At 36.3% G+C, this 17,645-nt stretch overlaps 1 protein-coding gene across 1 annotated transcript in view; it reads right to left on the reverse strand.

Moving 5' to 3' along the window:
- Positions 1 to 12,264, reverse strand: part of LOC124796280 (integrin alpha-PS5-like) — a 566,708-nt gene extending 554,444 nt beyond the window's left edge. Inside the window, exon 1 of the mRNA XM_047260397.1 lies at positions 12,057 to 12,264. Within this exon, the coding sequence (XP_047116353.1) occupies positions 12,057 to 12,226 (170 nt within the window). The 5' untranslated portion in view covers positions 12,227 to 12,264. The remainder of the gene's footprint in view (positions 1 to 12,056) is intronic.
- Positions 12,265 to 17,645: the final 5,381 nt, after the last annotated feature.

Raw genomic sequence — 17,645 nt, forward strand, 5'->3', positions numbered from 1 at the left:
CCAACCTTGTGGGATAGCAGTAAAGACTGTACAGCAGTATAAACTGGAGGCCAAAATCATATTGCTCAGTTTCATGCCAGATGCAAAAACAATTTCCAATCAGTGATGGAATTCTAGGTTCTTTTCCATGACCTGACACATTTTCAGTTTATTGTGAAGATTTATGTAGGGCACTTGTGTCGGCCAGCATATTTCTAAATTCAACAAATCCAGTGGTAAGGTACCTTCTCTACAAATATTCAAATCTTGACATTCCTGAAGATCCAGTCTTGAGAAAAATATCTTCCAATGTGTCACCAACAAATGCTACAACAAATTCATTCTGCATGTGAAACTCAGAAAATCTGGGTTATGTTAGATGAAACTACAGACCCAACTGGAAGAAAAATTGGGATTGTCATTTTCAAGGTATTAAAAAAGGAGAGAGTGATTTAGAAGAAAGATTTTCTGCTAAGAAAACAAGAAATGACTATTCCTAACCATATGATGACTATGAGTGTATTTGATGAAGCAATGCAAATTTTGCAGGTAGGTAGTGTGAAATTTGACAACACTTCATTGAAAAATAACAGATACTGCAGTATTCATGAAGAAGGCAGAGGCAGGTCTTGTTGTTAGTTATCCTAAAATGATCCATGTTACATGCATTGTGCATGGATTACACAGATGATATGAAGAAATTGGAGCAGTATATCCTAATGTGGATAAATTGATTTGTGATAGGAAAAGGGTGTTCATTAAGTACCAAGAAGAATTTGCAAATTCAATACTAAACTGCCCGATGTACCAATGCCATCAATCCCATTAAAAATGCAGTGGGAAACTTGGATCATTGCAGTTCAGTATTATGCAGAAAATTTTGATGTTTTTACCTCAGTAGTTAATGTACTGAACAAAAATTAAGGAACTTCAATTAAAATCCTTCAGGAAATATTAAGTGACATAGTGTTAAGAAAATGATGCAGCATTTATCTCTCTTTTGAAAGTAAATGTGACCTTTATTTGAATGAGGCCTGTTAAACTGTGTTTCAAACATTAAAAGAGTAACTGTTGATAGATAAGTTGCTGCTTCACCCTATTTTGGGCTTACCATTTTGTATGGGAGCAGACAGCAGTGGATTTGGGCCTGCAATGGACCTCTTCCAATTGGTGAAGGTGGAAGGAAGAGGGATACAGAGAGCTATTGCCTTTTGAAGTCAAATACTTCGTAAATATGGGAGGGAGAGAGGCATTAGCTGTAGTGTGGTGTTTTCAAAACTTTTCTGAACTTGGGGTAGGAAACTATAGTTTTTGCTGATCATAATGCATTGATCTCTTCAAAAGATTGTCAGTTATTGCTTAGCCAGTTGACCAGGGGACCTCTGATACTGCAACGATTTAAGGTAACAGTGACGTAGATTCATGGGAAACAAAATCAAGTACCAGAAGTTCTATCAATTTTACCATTGGAACTGGAAGAAAGATGAAGGGTGTCTGAAAATGTTTTGTAGTAAAGATGTGGTGGGGCAAAAAAAGATAGGAGAAGTTTATAAAAACCTCAGACAAACAAAATGAAGACAAGGCATGGAAATTCATAAAAACTGAACTGGGTTAGAAAAAGAAGGTGAAAATTATATAAAATGAATTCTGTAGCTTTGTTCCAGTGAAGGTCTGAAGAATTTGAACATTGGGTAGTATTCTGGCCTAAAAAGTACATTGAAAAGTTAGTAAATGTAGTATATTTAAGCTACAAATATGTTTGGCTGAAAAAATATGTAGACAAATTATGAGAGTGTGTGTACTTTGATAACATAAAAAACTTTGTCCATGAGTACTTAAAAATGTGTGATACATGCCAGCACATCAAAGTTAGCAAGGTGACAAAGTTGTTGTCTATGCAAAGTACAAATTTAAATGACATATTGGAAATTCTAGTAGGGGAACTATATAGAGCCTTACCCAGATCCAGGGATGGGTATTGTTACACCTTTGTGGTATTGTAAATGTTTTCCATGTTCATGAAGCTGTTTCCTCTAAAGATTCAATAAATTGGAGAAGGAATATTTCTGTAAGTACAGGAAACCAAAGAGGGTTTTCTCTGATAATGGACCACAATTTACTTCAAGAGTCTGGAAAGAGGGAATGGAATGAAATAAGTTAGAAGCAGTATATGTATCTCCACACCCCCCCTGCTTCTAATCCTGTGAAACTGTGTATGAGGGTAACTTGGTGTTTATGTAGGACTTTCTGTACTTGTAAACATGGAGCTTGGGAAAATTTTGTGACAGAAATGGAAGATGTATTGCAGAATGTAGTACATGGCAGCATTAATTTCATAATTTGAGAAATTATGACAAGAGTTAGAAATTCTAAGTAAATAGAAGAGGTAGTGTCTTTCCTCCCAGAAAGCAGTTGTGTATAGAAGGGAAGATAAAATTAGCAAAGACAAACATCAATAAAAAGATAAGGAATGAAAAAAGTGAAATGATAGGCATGTTAATAGGGTTACCTTCAAAATAGTAGACTGAAATGTGGTATGGACACATCAAGAATCTAGAGAGATCTGTTTGGAAATATCAAGACTCTTTTAACATATATCAAATGCCATAACAGATCACAAGAATTACATAACCAAACATTTTTTAGTTTACCCAGAGTCCAAAAAAGTATTTGGAAATTGGTATGAGGTGGAACTGAAACAGTGTAATGTAAAAGTCAAGAGGAAGGTCAAACGAAGAAGAGATGGGCAGAGTAGCCACTATGCCATCAATGCCAGCAGCACTGTGGGTAGTGTAAATAATGGATACCAACATTGGTCCAGAGAAAGAAGCAACTTGTAAGCGTACTGTCATATCGCTGGCTCAGTTGTGGAGTATCTTTGTGGGCAGCCACGTCTGTAGAGCGTCGAGCGCGGGACACGGAACTGTTATGCTGTGTTCTAGGTAGCTCTGCATGTAAGAAGCATTGTTAGAATGGAAGTTGAAGTGTTGCTACAAGTGTTATTGCAGTAAAGTGATAAAATATGTAAAGTGATTCAGAGGAAAGTGCATTAAGAAGCAATTTAAAAATGAGCAATGTTGCTGATAAAGTATTTGTGTACCCTCTCGTTGCGAGTCGTACTGTACAGTATCAATCATCCACGACATTTTCGGTCTCCCAGAATGATCTGATGTGAATTAGCAAAAATTAGTTACCATAAAAGAGTGTAAACAAGTGCCAGTGTCTTGTAGCAAATGTGAGGATGTGCGTTCGATCATCGTGTTTCCGCATTATCAATGATCAGCTGTGCCATGACAGTTACGCGCACGCTCGTACAAGTGAGAACTGAGAACTGAAAAATTAACTTTACAAACAGTGTTATATCATTACTAGTGTCAAGGAGCACAATTACCAGACATCAGTATGAGTAACAAGCATAATAACTTCCGTTCGATCATTCGGCTTCCGCATCATCAACAATCACCCGCGTTGTGTCGGTTACGCGTACGCTCATCTGAGTGATATTGTGGACAGATAATCATCAAGATTGTTAATTGGAATAAACATTTATGAATCAGAATGTAAACAGTGCAATCTGTGATTTCCTTTTATTGTCTCAGAATATAGTTGTTCAGACCAGACGTAGAACAGTGTTGTGTTCTGACAATGAGTGGCTCCCCTGACTCGCTTGCACGATTAGATAGATAATTTCAGGCAAGCCAGCAGCAGTGTGGAGCAGAACAGTATGACCACAGTGGCAGGTACGTGGAGTGGACAGGGCGCACTGTCACAAAATGAGAAGCCAGTTACAGTCACACCCTACCCATTTGTACTCCCGCCTGTGTTACAAACTGTTCATACACATGGAAAGAAATGTCTTCTTTAAATATCCATAGCAGACTTAGGTTAATCAGAATATCAAGTAGACATTGAATCTTAATGCTGTTGTGGCAGTCCAGCCACTGACGGCTGGGCTACTGAACAACCACTTTTCTCCTAAGTGAGGTTCTTAATCACTAATCCGGGAGAGATTATTGATGTTTCATATTATAGTACATTCTTGGGAAACACCAAAGAACTGATTCATACATTTGTAGAATTTAAGGTGTATGATTTGACTTAGTTGTAACTGTTAATGAAAACAGATATAGCAAACAGCATGAGAGGCTACAGTTAAGTGAAGGAGTATGTTACACTTAAACAGTAAGGAAGTAATTTTCCCATTTTGAAGACCATAAATATGTAGAAAGTGACAGTGACAGTGGAAGTAATTACCTATCAAGAAGAATGTAATAATACCAATATGTAGGTGGATAGTAATTGGTAATCATAGAAACCTGAGGAATGGGAAGTGATGTACATTAACTGTGTTATGAGCCACTCCATATTAAGAGGAGAAAGTTCTTTATATTTTATGAATTTAGTAATGGTTGGGTCTAATTAATTCCCAGTAGCCTTTTTTGGGTTTAATTAATGCAAACTTTTCCTTTCACTTTTTTGGTCCAATTAATACCCTATCATTTTTTCTGGGATTAATTAATACTCAGTTTTCACTTGTAAGGGCCTAATCAATGTTGTATCACTTTTTTCTGAATTTAATTAGCGCTCAGTCACTTTTTATACCTATGGTTTTCAATGATTTATGTATAGCTATGGCATCCCCCCAAGACCCATGGACCTTGCCGTTGGTGGGCAGGCTTGCATGCCTCAGCGATACAGATAGCCATACCGTAGGTACAACCACAATGGAGGGGTATCTGTTCAGAGGCCAAACAAACGTGTGGTTCCTGAAGAGGGGCAGCAGTCTTTTCAGTAGTTGCAGGGGCAACAGTCTGAATGATTGACTGATCTGGCCTTGTAACACTAACCAAACCAGCCTTGCTGTGCTGGTACTGCGAATGGCTGAAAGCAAGGGAAAACTACAGCCGTAATTTTTCCCGAGGGCATGCAGCTTTACTGTATGGTTAAATGATGATGGCATCCTCTTGCATAAAATATTCCGAAGGTAAAATAGTCCCCATTAGGATCTCCGGAGGAGGACGTTGTTATCAGGAGAAATAAAACGCATTCTACGGATCGGAGCTTGGAATGTCAGATCCCTTAATCGAGCAGGTAGGTTAGAAAATTTAAAAAGGGAAATGGATAGGTTAAAGTCAGATATAGTAGGAATTAGTGAAGTTCACTGGCAGGAGGAACAAGACTTTTGGTCAGGCGAATACAGGGTTATAAATACAAAATCAAATAGTGGTAATGCAGGAGTAGGTTTAATAATGAATAAAAAAATAGGAGTGTGGGTAAGCTACTAGAAACAGCATAGCGAACACATTATTGTGGCCAAGATAGACATGAAGCCCACACCTACTACAGTAGTACAAGTTTATATGCCAACTAGCTCTGCAGATGATGAAGAAATTGAAGAAATGTATGATGAAATAAAAGAAATTATTCAGATAGTGAAGGGAGACGAAAATTTAATAGTCATGGGTGACTGGAATTCGGTAGTAGGAAAAGGGGGAGAAACGTAGTAGGGGACTATGGATTGGGGCTAAGGAATGAAAGAGGAAGCCGCCTGACAGAATTTTGCACAGAGCACAACTTGATCATAGCTAACACTTGGTTCAAGAATCATAAACGAAGGTTGTATACATGGAAGAACCCTGGAGAAACCGACAGGTTTCAGATAGATTATATAATGGTAAGACAGAGATTTAGGAACCAGGTTTTAAATTGTAAGACATTTCCAGGGGCAGATGTGGACTCTGACCATAATCTATTGGTTATGAACTGTAGATTAAAACTGAAGAAACTGCAAAAAGGTGGGAATTTAAGGAGATGGGACCTGGATAAACTGACTAAACCAGAGGTTGTAGAGAGTTTCAGGGAGAGCATAAAGGAACAATTGACAGGAAATGGGGAAAGAAATACAGAAGAAGAAGAATGGGTAGCTTTGAGAGATGAAGTAGTGAAGGCAGCAGAGGATCAAGTAGGTAAAAAGACGAGGGCTAGCAACCCAGTTCTAAGCAAAGAAGGGAAGGCAGAAAGGTGGAAGGAGTATATAGAGGGTTTATACAAGGGCGATGTACGTGAGGACAATATTATGGAAATGGAAGAGGATGTAGATGAAGACAAAATGGGAGATAAAATACTGCGTGAAGAGTTTGACAGAGCACTGAAAGACCTGAGTCGAAACAAGGCCCCGGGAGTAGACAACATTCCATTAGAACTACTGATGGCCTTGGGAGAGCCAGTCCTGACAAAACTCTACCATCTGGTGAGTAAGATGTATGAGACAGGCAAAATTCCCTCAGACTTCAAGAAGAATATAAAAATTCCAATCCCAAAGAAAGCAGGTGTTGACAGATGTGAAAATTACTGAACTATCAGTTTAATAAGTCACAGCTGCAAAATACTAATGTGAATTCTTTACAGATGAATGGAAAAACTGGTAGAAGCTGACATCGGGGAAGATCAGTTTGGATTCCATAGAAATGTTGGAACACGTGAGGCAATACTGACCCTGCGACTTATCTTAGAAGAAAGATTAAGGAAAGGCAAACCTATGTTTCTAGCATTTGTAGACTTAGAGAAATCTTTTGACAATGTTGACTGGAATACTCTCTTTCAAATTCTGAAGGTGGCAGGGGTAAAATAAAGGGAGCAAAAGGCTATTTACAATTTGTACAGAAACCAGATGGCAGTTATAAGAGTCGAGGGACATGAAAGGGAAGCAGTGGTTGGGAAGGGAGTGAGACAGGGTTGTAGCCTCTCCCCGATGCTATTCAATCTGTACATTGAGCAAGCAGTAAAGGAAACAAAAGAAAAGTTTGGAGTAGGTATTAAAATCCATGGAGAAGAAATAAAAACTAAACGGCAGAGGACTTGGAAGAGTAGTTGAATGGAATGGACAGTGTCTTGATAGGAGGGTATAAGATGAACATCAACAAAAGCAAAACAAGGATAATGGAATGTAGTTGAATCAAGTTGGGTGATGCTGAGGGAATTAGATTAGGAAATGAGACACTTAAAGTAGTAAAGGAGTTTTGCTATCTGGGGAGCAAAATAACTGATGATTGTCGAAGTAGAGAGGATATAAAATGTAGACATGTAGACTGGCAATGGCAAGGAAAGCATTTCTGAAGAAGAGAAATTTGTTAGCATCAAGTATTGATTTAAGTGTTAGGAAGTCGTTTCTGAAAGTATTTGTATGGAGTGTAGCCATGTATGGAAGTGAAACGTGGACGATAAATAGTTTAGACAAGAAGAGAATATAAGCTTTTGAAATGTGGTGCTGCAGAAGAATGCTGAAGATTAGATGGGTAGATGACATAACTAATGACCAAGAGATGAATACACTAAACAGATTCAGAAGGATGTAGGTTGTGGTAGGTACTGGGAGATGAAGAAGCTTGCACAGGATAGAGTAGCATGGAGAGCTGCATCAAACCAGTCTCAGGACTGAAGACCACAACAACAACAACAACATTGTCAGCATACTTATGTTCACAACCATTGCTTGATAAAGAGTAGAACATACTTCAATTTTATTCTGTATAAATTATAACATCATCAAAAGTGTTCAAGTTTGTTGGTGTTATAGAGCTTAAATAAATTTCAATTGACATACTTCTCAAATTTTCAGAAAGTCATGTCTCCATGTACTGATTATAAACAATTATTATTATTATATTAAATATTTTAGGTATATCATTGCTATTCTTATTGAAATCCTAGACTTTTATGACACACTAAAAGTGATAGTTATGGCTCCCAATGAAAAATCAGGTTAATTTTTTTTATAAAATTTGCATCTTGACAAAGACTGCTTCAATTTTTTTTATAAAATTTGCTTCCTGACAAAGACTACTGCTATTGAAATTTTATGTAGCACCTCTAATTACTTGAGTACTTTAAATCACTCATCTGTGGGAATCTTTTAAACCACTACAAGATAGTTTCTCAGTCCACCCATAGCTGTAGAATCTTGTCAGTTTTCTTGCAACTAGGATATCAAAGTGATTTTTCCTATGAAGATGCATCTGGAAAGAAGACATTCCCAAATGTAAAGATAACATAGGGAACACTAGTGCCTTTATCAAAGCTGACACAGTTAAATTATCTAATGTAATGTCACCCATTTCTTGTTTGCCTTCTACAATGGACAAAACTGTATTAATGCCAGTGTCAAGTCCTGTGAACAGTTGGGAAGTCAGGCAGTTTGCACCAGTTTCCATTCTTATTAGTGAAGAATTACATGACTTAACATCAGCTGTACTTTCATTCATAATTATGATATACAAATGGCTTCTGAATTCCATGAGTAATGGATGGTCTTAGGCTCTGCCAAATGTTCTTACCTAGGAATAGAAATTTTCAAGACAGCCATGATTGTACCTAGAGGTCAATGCATAATTTAAATTGCAATGAGTTTCAGATCATAAAAGCAACCTAGCAATGACTGTATTGAGATAAGTAGTTGTCTTTGGAAACAAAGTAAAGTTTTATTTTTTCATAGGATGAGATGGAACTATGAAGCACTTCCTCCAGTGTGTTCTTACAAAGCCTAAAGCACTTGAAATAGGTTGTTTGCCAACAGATTCCCTCCAATCCATAATATCAAAATTATCATTAACCAACTTGTAGCATTCCACTGAGTCTTTTTATTCAGGCATTGCACACGAAATTACGTCTCTTAATTTTGGAATAGAGCTGCTAGGCAAGGTGAACATGCTATAAATCTCTTCTGGAGACTGCTGAACAGTGAGCATTAAGATTAAGACACAATTTGTTCTCACTATCTTTCCTCAATAACTGCTCAATTACTCTGTTTATTTATTGCTTTTTTTACCACATTGTAAAACCATAATCCAAAATGGTATTTGTGAAAAATTTCATCTTATGTTTTATATAAGCAAATACCCAAATATGGCAAGGAAAGATTGGGCAGAATAAATAATTTAGATGTAAAGACTCTAACTCACTGAACAGAAGAAGCACTGAATTTCACTAGCTTTTAGAAGGATCTGTTTCTGAGCTACAGCATACACACACACGTACACACACACACACACACACACACACACACACACACACACACACACACACACACACACACACACACACACACACAAATTGTGTTTGTGTACTCTTGTTCAAAAAAGGGTTTGTCTGAAAAGTAGGAAAGTTTTCATTCTTTTCTGTGTACCTGTCAACAACTCTGTACACAAATATCATCATTTGGGGCCTAGTATCCACACAAACCACATGCTATAACCACGTCTCTTGCTTCTTACATATCTGACTTGTCTATATTGATCTCATCAAAGCTTCATACAAACAGCTACTCTGCTTCACTTAAAGTTTATGCCTGCTTGCTCATTGGGTGCAACACATTACTAAATATTCCAGGTACTATCTGTAATTTCATACAGCAGAAAGAATTAGACACCCATATTTTTAAAAGTTAAAAAACCCAGTTATAGTATGCCCATTAGGTCCCTTGCATACAATAAATGTAACTTTTCCTAGACACAGAGTGTGAAAGTAAGGCTTTGCTTTTATCTTTTGATTTCCACAGGGTGTTTAATGAGACATTTAATTTGTGCATCTATAAAGATTTTTTTGTACAATCTGTTGCACCTAAGCCTTTAGCTTAGTGCTATGGTGAAGCTAAAGGCTTTGGCATTGCATCCTTTTACTGCCTTAAGGCATGAGCTAACAATTTGCTTCTTGTTCTGAGAAAGTTGAGTATTTTTCTAATTTCGTCCTCAATATGACCTTTACAGTTTCTGTATTTTGATCCACTGCTCTCTTCTTTAGTGACAGTGAAATTAGTGTGCTAAATGCACATTTATGTGTTTTGTGGGGTTTTCTTCTACCACTTATTTGTGATACCTGTGGATAGAAAATGGAATGACTGCAAAAGTGGTATTAATAAGGTGCAAATTAGGCACTGCAGTGGCTTTAAGGTCGTCTTTGATGGAAGTTTCAATAACTGGGTCTGAAGATCCAATAAATAGTAATCCTCGCTAAAATGAACATTATAGATAACAGCAGTTTTAATGCTAATGCTATCACTTCTTCGACAAAGCTGAGTTCACTGAGGATGTATCACTGAATTTTTGAAAAACTTAAGATAGGTAATACTATTACCTACAGGTTTCTAATTAGTTTTCACATACAGCCACAACACAGTTCAGCATTTTTAATGTCAAGCAGAATGAATAAACTTGACAAAATATAAAAAAGAGCAATAACACAACACAACACAAAACTTACTTCCTTCAACATGCTTGAAGTGAGCAGAGTGATGTAACACACAGAACTGACAAGGGAAGACCACGACGCTGGAATCATAGATTTACTTCAAACTTTGTGCATCTTTAGTAAGTCATTAAAACAACATAATGTGTAAGTAGTAAGGTACACTAATCTGACACTTCTGATAAATTTGCAAGAGAGGTTTTTAAGCATCTATTATGTAACTGATGCAACTGTGCATTGACAACAGATGTTAGAATTCATTGTGGTCAAGAGGTTAACATTCGAGCTACGTAAGAGGAATGTGTTTGAGGTGAAGGTTCGACTCCTGCTCAGACTTACATTTTAATTTGTATGTTTTCATCACTGGCCATATTATTTAATTTATATGACATTTGAGAGGTACTATAATTTTAAAAACCCACACGTATTTGCATGAAGTGTTAGCGAACTTCACATTATTTGATTACTTACAATTTTTAATTAAATTTAATTATTACAACAAACATATTTATATTTCCTGAAGATGTATGTCTATCGAGATTTGCTAAATTCCTTACACTTGCAATCTGATAAGGTACCTGAACTACTTTGCGTCTCGACATTTCGGGCTGCAGACACAGAGGCAGGCCTCATTTGGCAATCACCCTGCATAGCAGTGAGATGTTGCTAATGTAGCAAGAAATAATAGTGTATGTGCAAGTTTTTTGAATATCACTGAATTTACACTTGTATTACAAAACTGAAGGTTTGAACAGGAGTCGGACCACTGCCTCATACACATTCAACTTATGTAGCTGGGACGCTAACCACTTGACCACCATGAGCTCTTAACATCCACCACCTGCACACAGGTACAACAGTTACATAATAGAAGTGTAAAACTTCTCTTGTGATTTTCTTGTAAATTCCAGGGTAGTGCACCTTAGTACTTTCACATTATGTTGATTTAATGGCCTACTGAAGGTTTACAAAGTTTGTAGTGAATCCGTGATCCCAACATCAAAGTCTCCCATAGTGAGGTTTGTGCATGCTCTTCCTACTTTTAACAATAAACTCTTAAATTACTATAGTTTCCATTTTTCCCACAAATTATCTCAATATACAGAATTCTACTCTGAATATACCTGTCAGTAACATACTTTAAGTTCTATGGGCCATGGCTTCATACTTAGACATACAGTATACATCCTCCAAAAGTTTCAGTATGCATAAAAAAATATTAATATGTAATATATGATACTGGGTGTTGAACACATGGATTGCACAATAGACAATGGCATGAACCGCAGAAACACTGTGAATTTTCTGTAATTTATCAGCCAGTCATGATTAGCTCCCTGAAAGGGAATGTCAGACTCTCCAGAAATACACTATTGTTAACAATGTCAAATTCCTTTTTCTGTGAAACATTGTCTAGATCCTATGTCCCACCTGAGAGGAAAAGATGTGAATTTATATTGGATTCATAGCTTATGCTGCTCCATGAAATGTGTTTTGGAGAAAAACAGTGTGAATTAATTAATTTATGATCTGTTTGATGTTTCCTTTTTTCACAGTGCAGGTGTGTTTTTTGCTTTCAATAGACCTCAGCAGGTTTCTCTGTTAACATCTCATGTTTCTCTCTGTTAACACATGTCATCTGTGAATACTGATTGTAGTCACTAATATTGTACAATATACCCTAAAAAGTTCAAAATTTTAGGAACGAAGTATTCCAATGAATTGTTGTTTCTGGCTTTCTTTTATGCATATACACTCCTTCTATTTCATTGCAGTATATGTAATATTATTTTAAATGATATATTTATGCATTTATAATAATAGTTTTTTATACTAACCAGGGTGGAGATCCAGAATCCAGAACAATACTGTACCCAAAGTAGCTGCTTCTTCCAGATCCTTTGCTCAGAAAGTCTTCATATACAATTGGATTTAATGTATCCAAATTAAAGCAAAATACATTCACAAATGCTGTAGACAAAATGGCGAAAACTGCTAGATACATCATGTTCTCTGTTACATAAAATGTCACACAACATTCACTTTAGTCACACATTAATGAGTGGGTAACATGAATGAAGTTGCCTGCAGGAAGACTGTGGTTAGCTGAAGAAACCACATTCATCATCTTTTCTTTCCACTAGTGAAGTAACTTCCTGTCTTCTGAGACTTCCTGTGTGAGCACTTCCCTTGAAGTTCTCACAGTGCATTTACACATATTTCCATAGAAATATCGTACTCATACTAGACTGTTTAAAATTTGAGTGATATCTTTCAAATTTATTATTATCTAACAAGCCTAATAAGCTAACCAATGTTTTCAGCTGTGAGCTTGAGTCATTATGTTAAAATTTAAAGCTTTATTTATGTACAACACAACACATTTTATTTTTAATCCCTTTAAATGTTACAGTGAATTTTTCTATTCAGTACAGACATGTATGTAATGAAAAATATAAAACAATTGCCACTCCAACAAGTTTAAAAGTAAGTATGGGACTGCATACCTCTTATAGTCTTAGAAAATGGAAAGATGGTTCTTTTCATCTGCAGAGACAAGTCAGATACAGCATATGCAACAGATGTTTACCTATTTCTTTATATGAATCTCACTTCCTTTACTGTCTGTGTAGCTATTACAGATACATTACTTTTGCTCTAATTTTACATTTGTTTAACTCACTGACGCTCATCTTCGTTATCAACTTTATTCTCCATCTTTCCTGCATCTTCAGCAGTATTTCGATCACTACCATTTTTACTATTTCTTATTATGGAAACTTATAGTTCTACCTTTTTGTTTCCACTTACACTGCATTTATCTTTTGCTGACAGTTGCAGTAATCCTACTGCACTTCATAAGTTCTCTGGAATATATGAGTTATTTCAACAACATTAATACCCTTTTGCCTTCTACTTTGTGTAAGAAGCAACATTAACATCCTTTGTAAATTCTGCTCATTTATGCAGTGGTGATAGCTTTGGTTTATCTTTTCCTATCCCCCCCCCACACACACACACACACACACACCACACACTCACACACACACACCCTCACTGAACCTTGAAGAACGAATCTGAGTTCTTCCAGCATGTAATTCAACATTTAATTCTTACAGTGTCTGGTTATCTTCCTATACTTTTGCATACTTTCTGCCATTCCCATTTATTCACATAATGCATATGAAAATGATACTACAATGTACAAAACACAGTAAGGCAATTCAGCCAGTTAATACAAATAGTGCATTTTTACAATATGAAATTAGTTTTCTCTGTCAAATGTTAGAAGCTGTGTGCCAAAAAAATTCACTTTCTAGTTTTTATTATCTGTTTCTCCATGCCACTATAGCGCTGTTGGGCATTGTTATTATTATGTTTAATTCCAACCAATACCTTATGTATAAGTATGTATAACAGCCATATTATTGATAGATGAAATCAAAAGTTGTAATGGCACCAGGAAACTCTGTGTAATACCTTTTTATTTTCTTGTGATATGAATTTATATGAACGTTTTCAATAAATGACAAATGCAAGGAGGATATTCATTTTTTTAACAACTTTTGTTTCGAATCTCGCTTGAGAGTACTTGTGTTTTAGATCTCACATAAGAAGGACATATAATTTTTACTCTTATGTCAACAATGACTGTTGTAAATGATATGTGTGATAAAAATGCAAAAGGAAAAATATGTATTATGAGTTATAAAAGATCCAAGATTTTTTTTAAATTTCTATGTAGGACTTAAACCTTCAATTGTAAGAAGACAAAGTTATTTCTCCCATCTGGGAAAATATCTGCTAATCATCAAGATTTAATGGATGGACTGTATGACCGGCAACCACAGGACCATTAGAGGTAACTTAATAATGATGTCTATTAAATATATATGTTTGTAATAGCCAGAATAATTGACTTTTTGTTAAGCACCAAGTTGCTGCAAAATACGGTTTGTGTGACTTTGATAAGTTAAATTGTATTTTTCTTACATTGTGAGGAAGACTGTTCATAGCAGCAAATTTAGTTTCAACAAGAATTCATGCTTTAATTCCAGTACTGCAAGCATTAATTATCTCTCATTATGTAAATTTCATACCGATTCATACACTTTGTGTTAGCTTTTGGGCTGCCTACCAGCACAGTTATTTTAAAATTGACCAATATCGAACTCAACTGGTGACCAATTTTCCAGGACCAAGTCATAGCTAAACATGAACAGATTTTTTCTAGTGAATGTTAAACATACAATCGAAAAAAAAACTTGTCATTATTGTCTAAAAGAAAAACTAATTTTTGTCAATTTTCTTATTGCATGAATACAAGTGTAACAAAAGCCATTTGATATGAAAATGTGCATAATATAAAAAACAAGAAGCAGAGAATTAAACAGACCAATTTATCGCCAATGGGAGATGTAAGTGAGTTGCTTGATTACACAAAGAAGGTAGAGAATTTAACCAATAGCTTGTGTGATTATGCTTAGTAGCACCTCTCTTGTCGTATTTAGCTTTCTTTCCTGTTTCCTTATCAATTCCCTAGCAGAAAATTTATTAATCAAAAGGAATCTAAAATCATGCCTAACTTCGACTCTTCAGTGTAGTATAAATTATTATGAAAATTTCAATCATTTGTGTCATAATACTTTTTGACAAATTAACAAGAATTTATAGAAACAAGATTTCATAGGAAATCGCAGATTTCAGGTGTAAAATTTATTTGCATAAAAATATTTCTACTGACTTTTGTAAAATTTTTTGGTAATTGCTAGCATGACAAAAATGGCTGAGCAAAAATTGTCTATTGTTGATTGTAATACAGAAGCTGCAATCGGCCAAGATGGCGGTGCATTGTACAAACAAATAAATGAAAACGAAATGCCGACCACGCAGCTAGCAGAAAGTCAACATGTATCAGAGAGAGATGGGTAGCATTCCTCTCATGCTAAGTGAGGAGAGACCTACGTCATTGTTACGGAGGCACGTGTCTTCATGAGTTTCACGAGTTGTCCTATCGACTGTTGTTAACAAACGACAGCACAGATACACAGACAAACTAAGACGTTACCATGATGACTATCAATGAGACCATTTCACAGTATCTCCCAAAGCGATAAATCGCTGCAAAATGAAACAGAGGAACGTGAAACAGCAGTGTATTTTGACAACATAGGACGGACACCGATTATCAGTAATCTGAATATTAAAATGCAAAGTACATGTTATAACAGTGATAATAGTACCACAAATGTGCTGTTCCAACAATTACTGACAAATATGAACACGAAATTCCAGGATATGAGGAAATTCAATACAGTTACACAACAGCTTAGTAACCTGTAGAAAGCTTAGAATTATAGTCTGAATGTGCCAAAAGAGAAAGAACTCAGATAAGGAAAAATTTGTATGATATAACCAAAAGAGCAGAAGCAAATACCTTAGATTAAAGTAGTACATAAGCACAGAAGATAGTATCTGAATGTAAAGCATATGTTGACCCCATAGAAGAGGCCGTGAAGAAAAGGGAAATCAAATCATCAAATGAAGTAGGTCAGGTTGCTAATATTCAACACTAACTGTGCCCAAGACAGATGCACGTAATAGTTATACACATCTTGTCACAAGCCTGATAGCGAGCACAAGTGAAGATTGTACAATTCATAATTTACCTCCAGCAGCACCTACAACACATGCACAACCGTCACACAATACTCCGCACAGTTGTGATAACACACCAAAGTCAGATAATGCCGCATGTTTAACAACCATCTTTGCTGATGAAGGGTTGCTTAGACACAGGCAGTTTCCCATGTATTCAACAGATGGAAAGTGGATGAACCCGATAGTTTTTATCAGTGCATTCCGCAATGTATTTCTTCATAAATGGACAGAGGCTCAAAAGATAAGATTTGCTGTTGGTTACACCCAAGGTGATGTTCTTTTGTGGGCCACTGACATGGCAGAACATTGTCACAGTTACGAGCAATTTGAATGTGCTTTCTTAGACATGTACTGGTCGGAAGCCATTCAAGAAAAGTTAGGATGTTAAGTCTTTAACACAGCTCCAACTCATAGTAAGCATGGAAGATTGCAGGGTTATTTCAAAAAGTATTTGAATAAAAACAGATATCACAGGTGGACGTAATGAAGATATTAAAGAGTCGGCTTCCACCACACATTAGGGAAAGATTAGTAACTATAGCAGAACATGGCATTGAGTACTTTTTGTCAGTTTTGGATTCCACTGCCCTGATTTATAAGGAGGCACTATGGCAACAAAAAGCAGCAGATAAACAAACACCTCAACCCATCTTTGGAAACCAATCTGTAAATAATAATGTTAGTACCCAACATACATGGAAACCGTATCTGACACAGTACATACAGAAAGGGAGTGGATATGTCAATGGGACAAACAAAAGATTCAAGTGAGGTTATCAGAACAAGAACAATTACAATGGACAATCCAGTACAAGGCTATTCGCTGCCCGTAAATAGTAACAGCCAGCCGTTGCACTGGCACGCTGTCTGCAACAATCAAATACCGCATGCTGTGCCACAGCCAACCTTTGGACAACATAATAGCGTGAACTATAATTTCATGCAAAAATGGGTCACGCGCAGCCAATGACATGAATTGGCATAACACAACACACACTGTACAGCTCACTAAAATTACTCCAGTCATCGAGGTCAATGCTCCTGCACGAGCAGAAAACTCCAATGGGTCACAGTGAGGCTCCACACTCATAAGCAGGTAGGGAGATATGACGAACAATGTGACATGATAGATGATTTATACCGACATGAGGAGGATGTTCAAGAAAACTTGTATGAAGAGTAGGTACAGGTAGTTACAAAGATAAAGATATTTAACATGGAAGTACACTTAGTTTTAGACACAGGTACAATGACTAACTTAATGTCAACTGAATTTTTCCAAGAGTTAAAGAAAAGAGGTAAAATTCCCACATTCCCAGTGCAGAATTGTAGAATACAGATGGCCACCGAAAAGAAATCAAAAGCAGTGAAATTACAAGCACTTATTCCATTGAAAATTTCCTCACCATTGACAAATTAATAGTAAATTGTTTGATTGAGATGGACACCTGTAGGACTTATAAGACGCAAATTGATATAGAAAGTGGTAAGTGCTACTTCACTGTAAACGAGCACGTATTTGCTGTTTATTTAATAAAAACCTCAGACAAGAAGGTCAAGCAGAAGTAGGAGTCTGATGTAACAGTTCAGTCTGTATTTCCTATTGTAATGTTTGGAAACACTCACTATAATGAACAAGTGCTAGAATCTGATGTAAACTATGAAATGGTAGAACAAAAGGTGAGTGAGCCCAGCACCTTAAATGAACAGAAGCAACAGGAACTTACAGGTCTGTTATTAAGTATGCACATGTATTTAGAAAACAA

This window comes from Schistocerca piceifrons, chromosome 4 (assembly GCF_021461385.2).
Source record: "Schistocerca piceifrons isolate TAMUIC-IGC-003096 chromosome 4, iqSchPice1.1, whole genome shotgun sequence".
NCBI classification, from domain to species: domain Eukaryota; kingdom Metazoa; phylum Arthropoda; class Insecta; order Orthoptera; family Acrididae; genus Schistocerca; species Schistocerca piceifrons.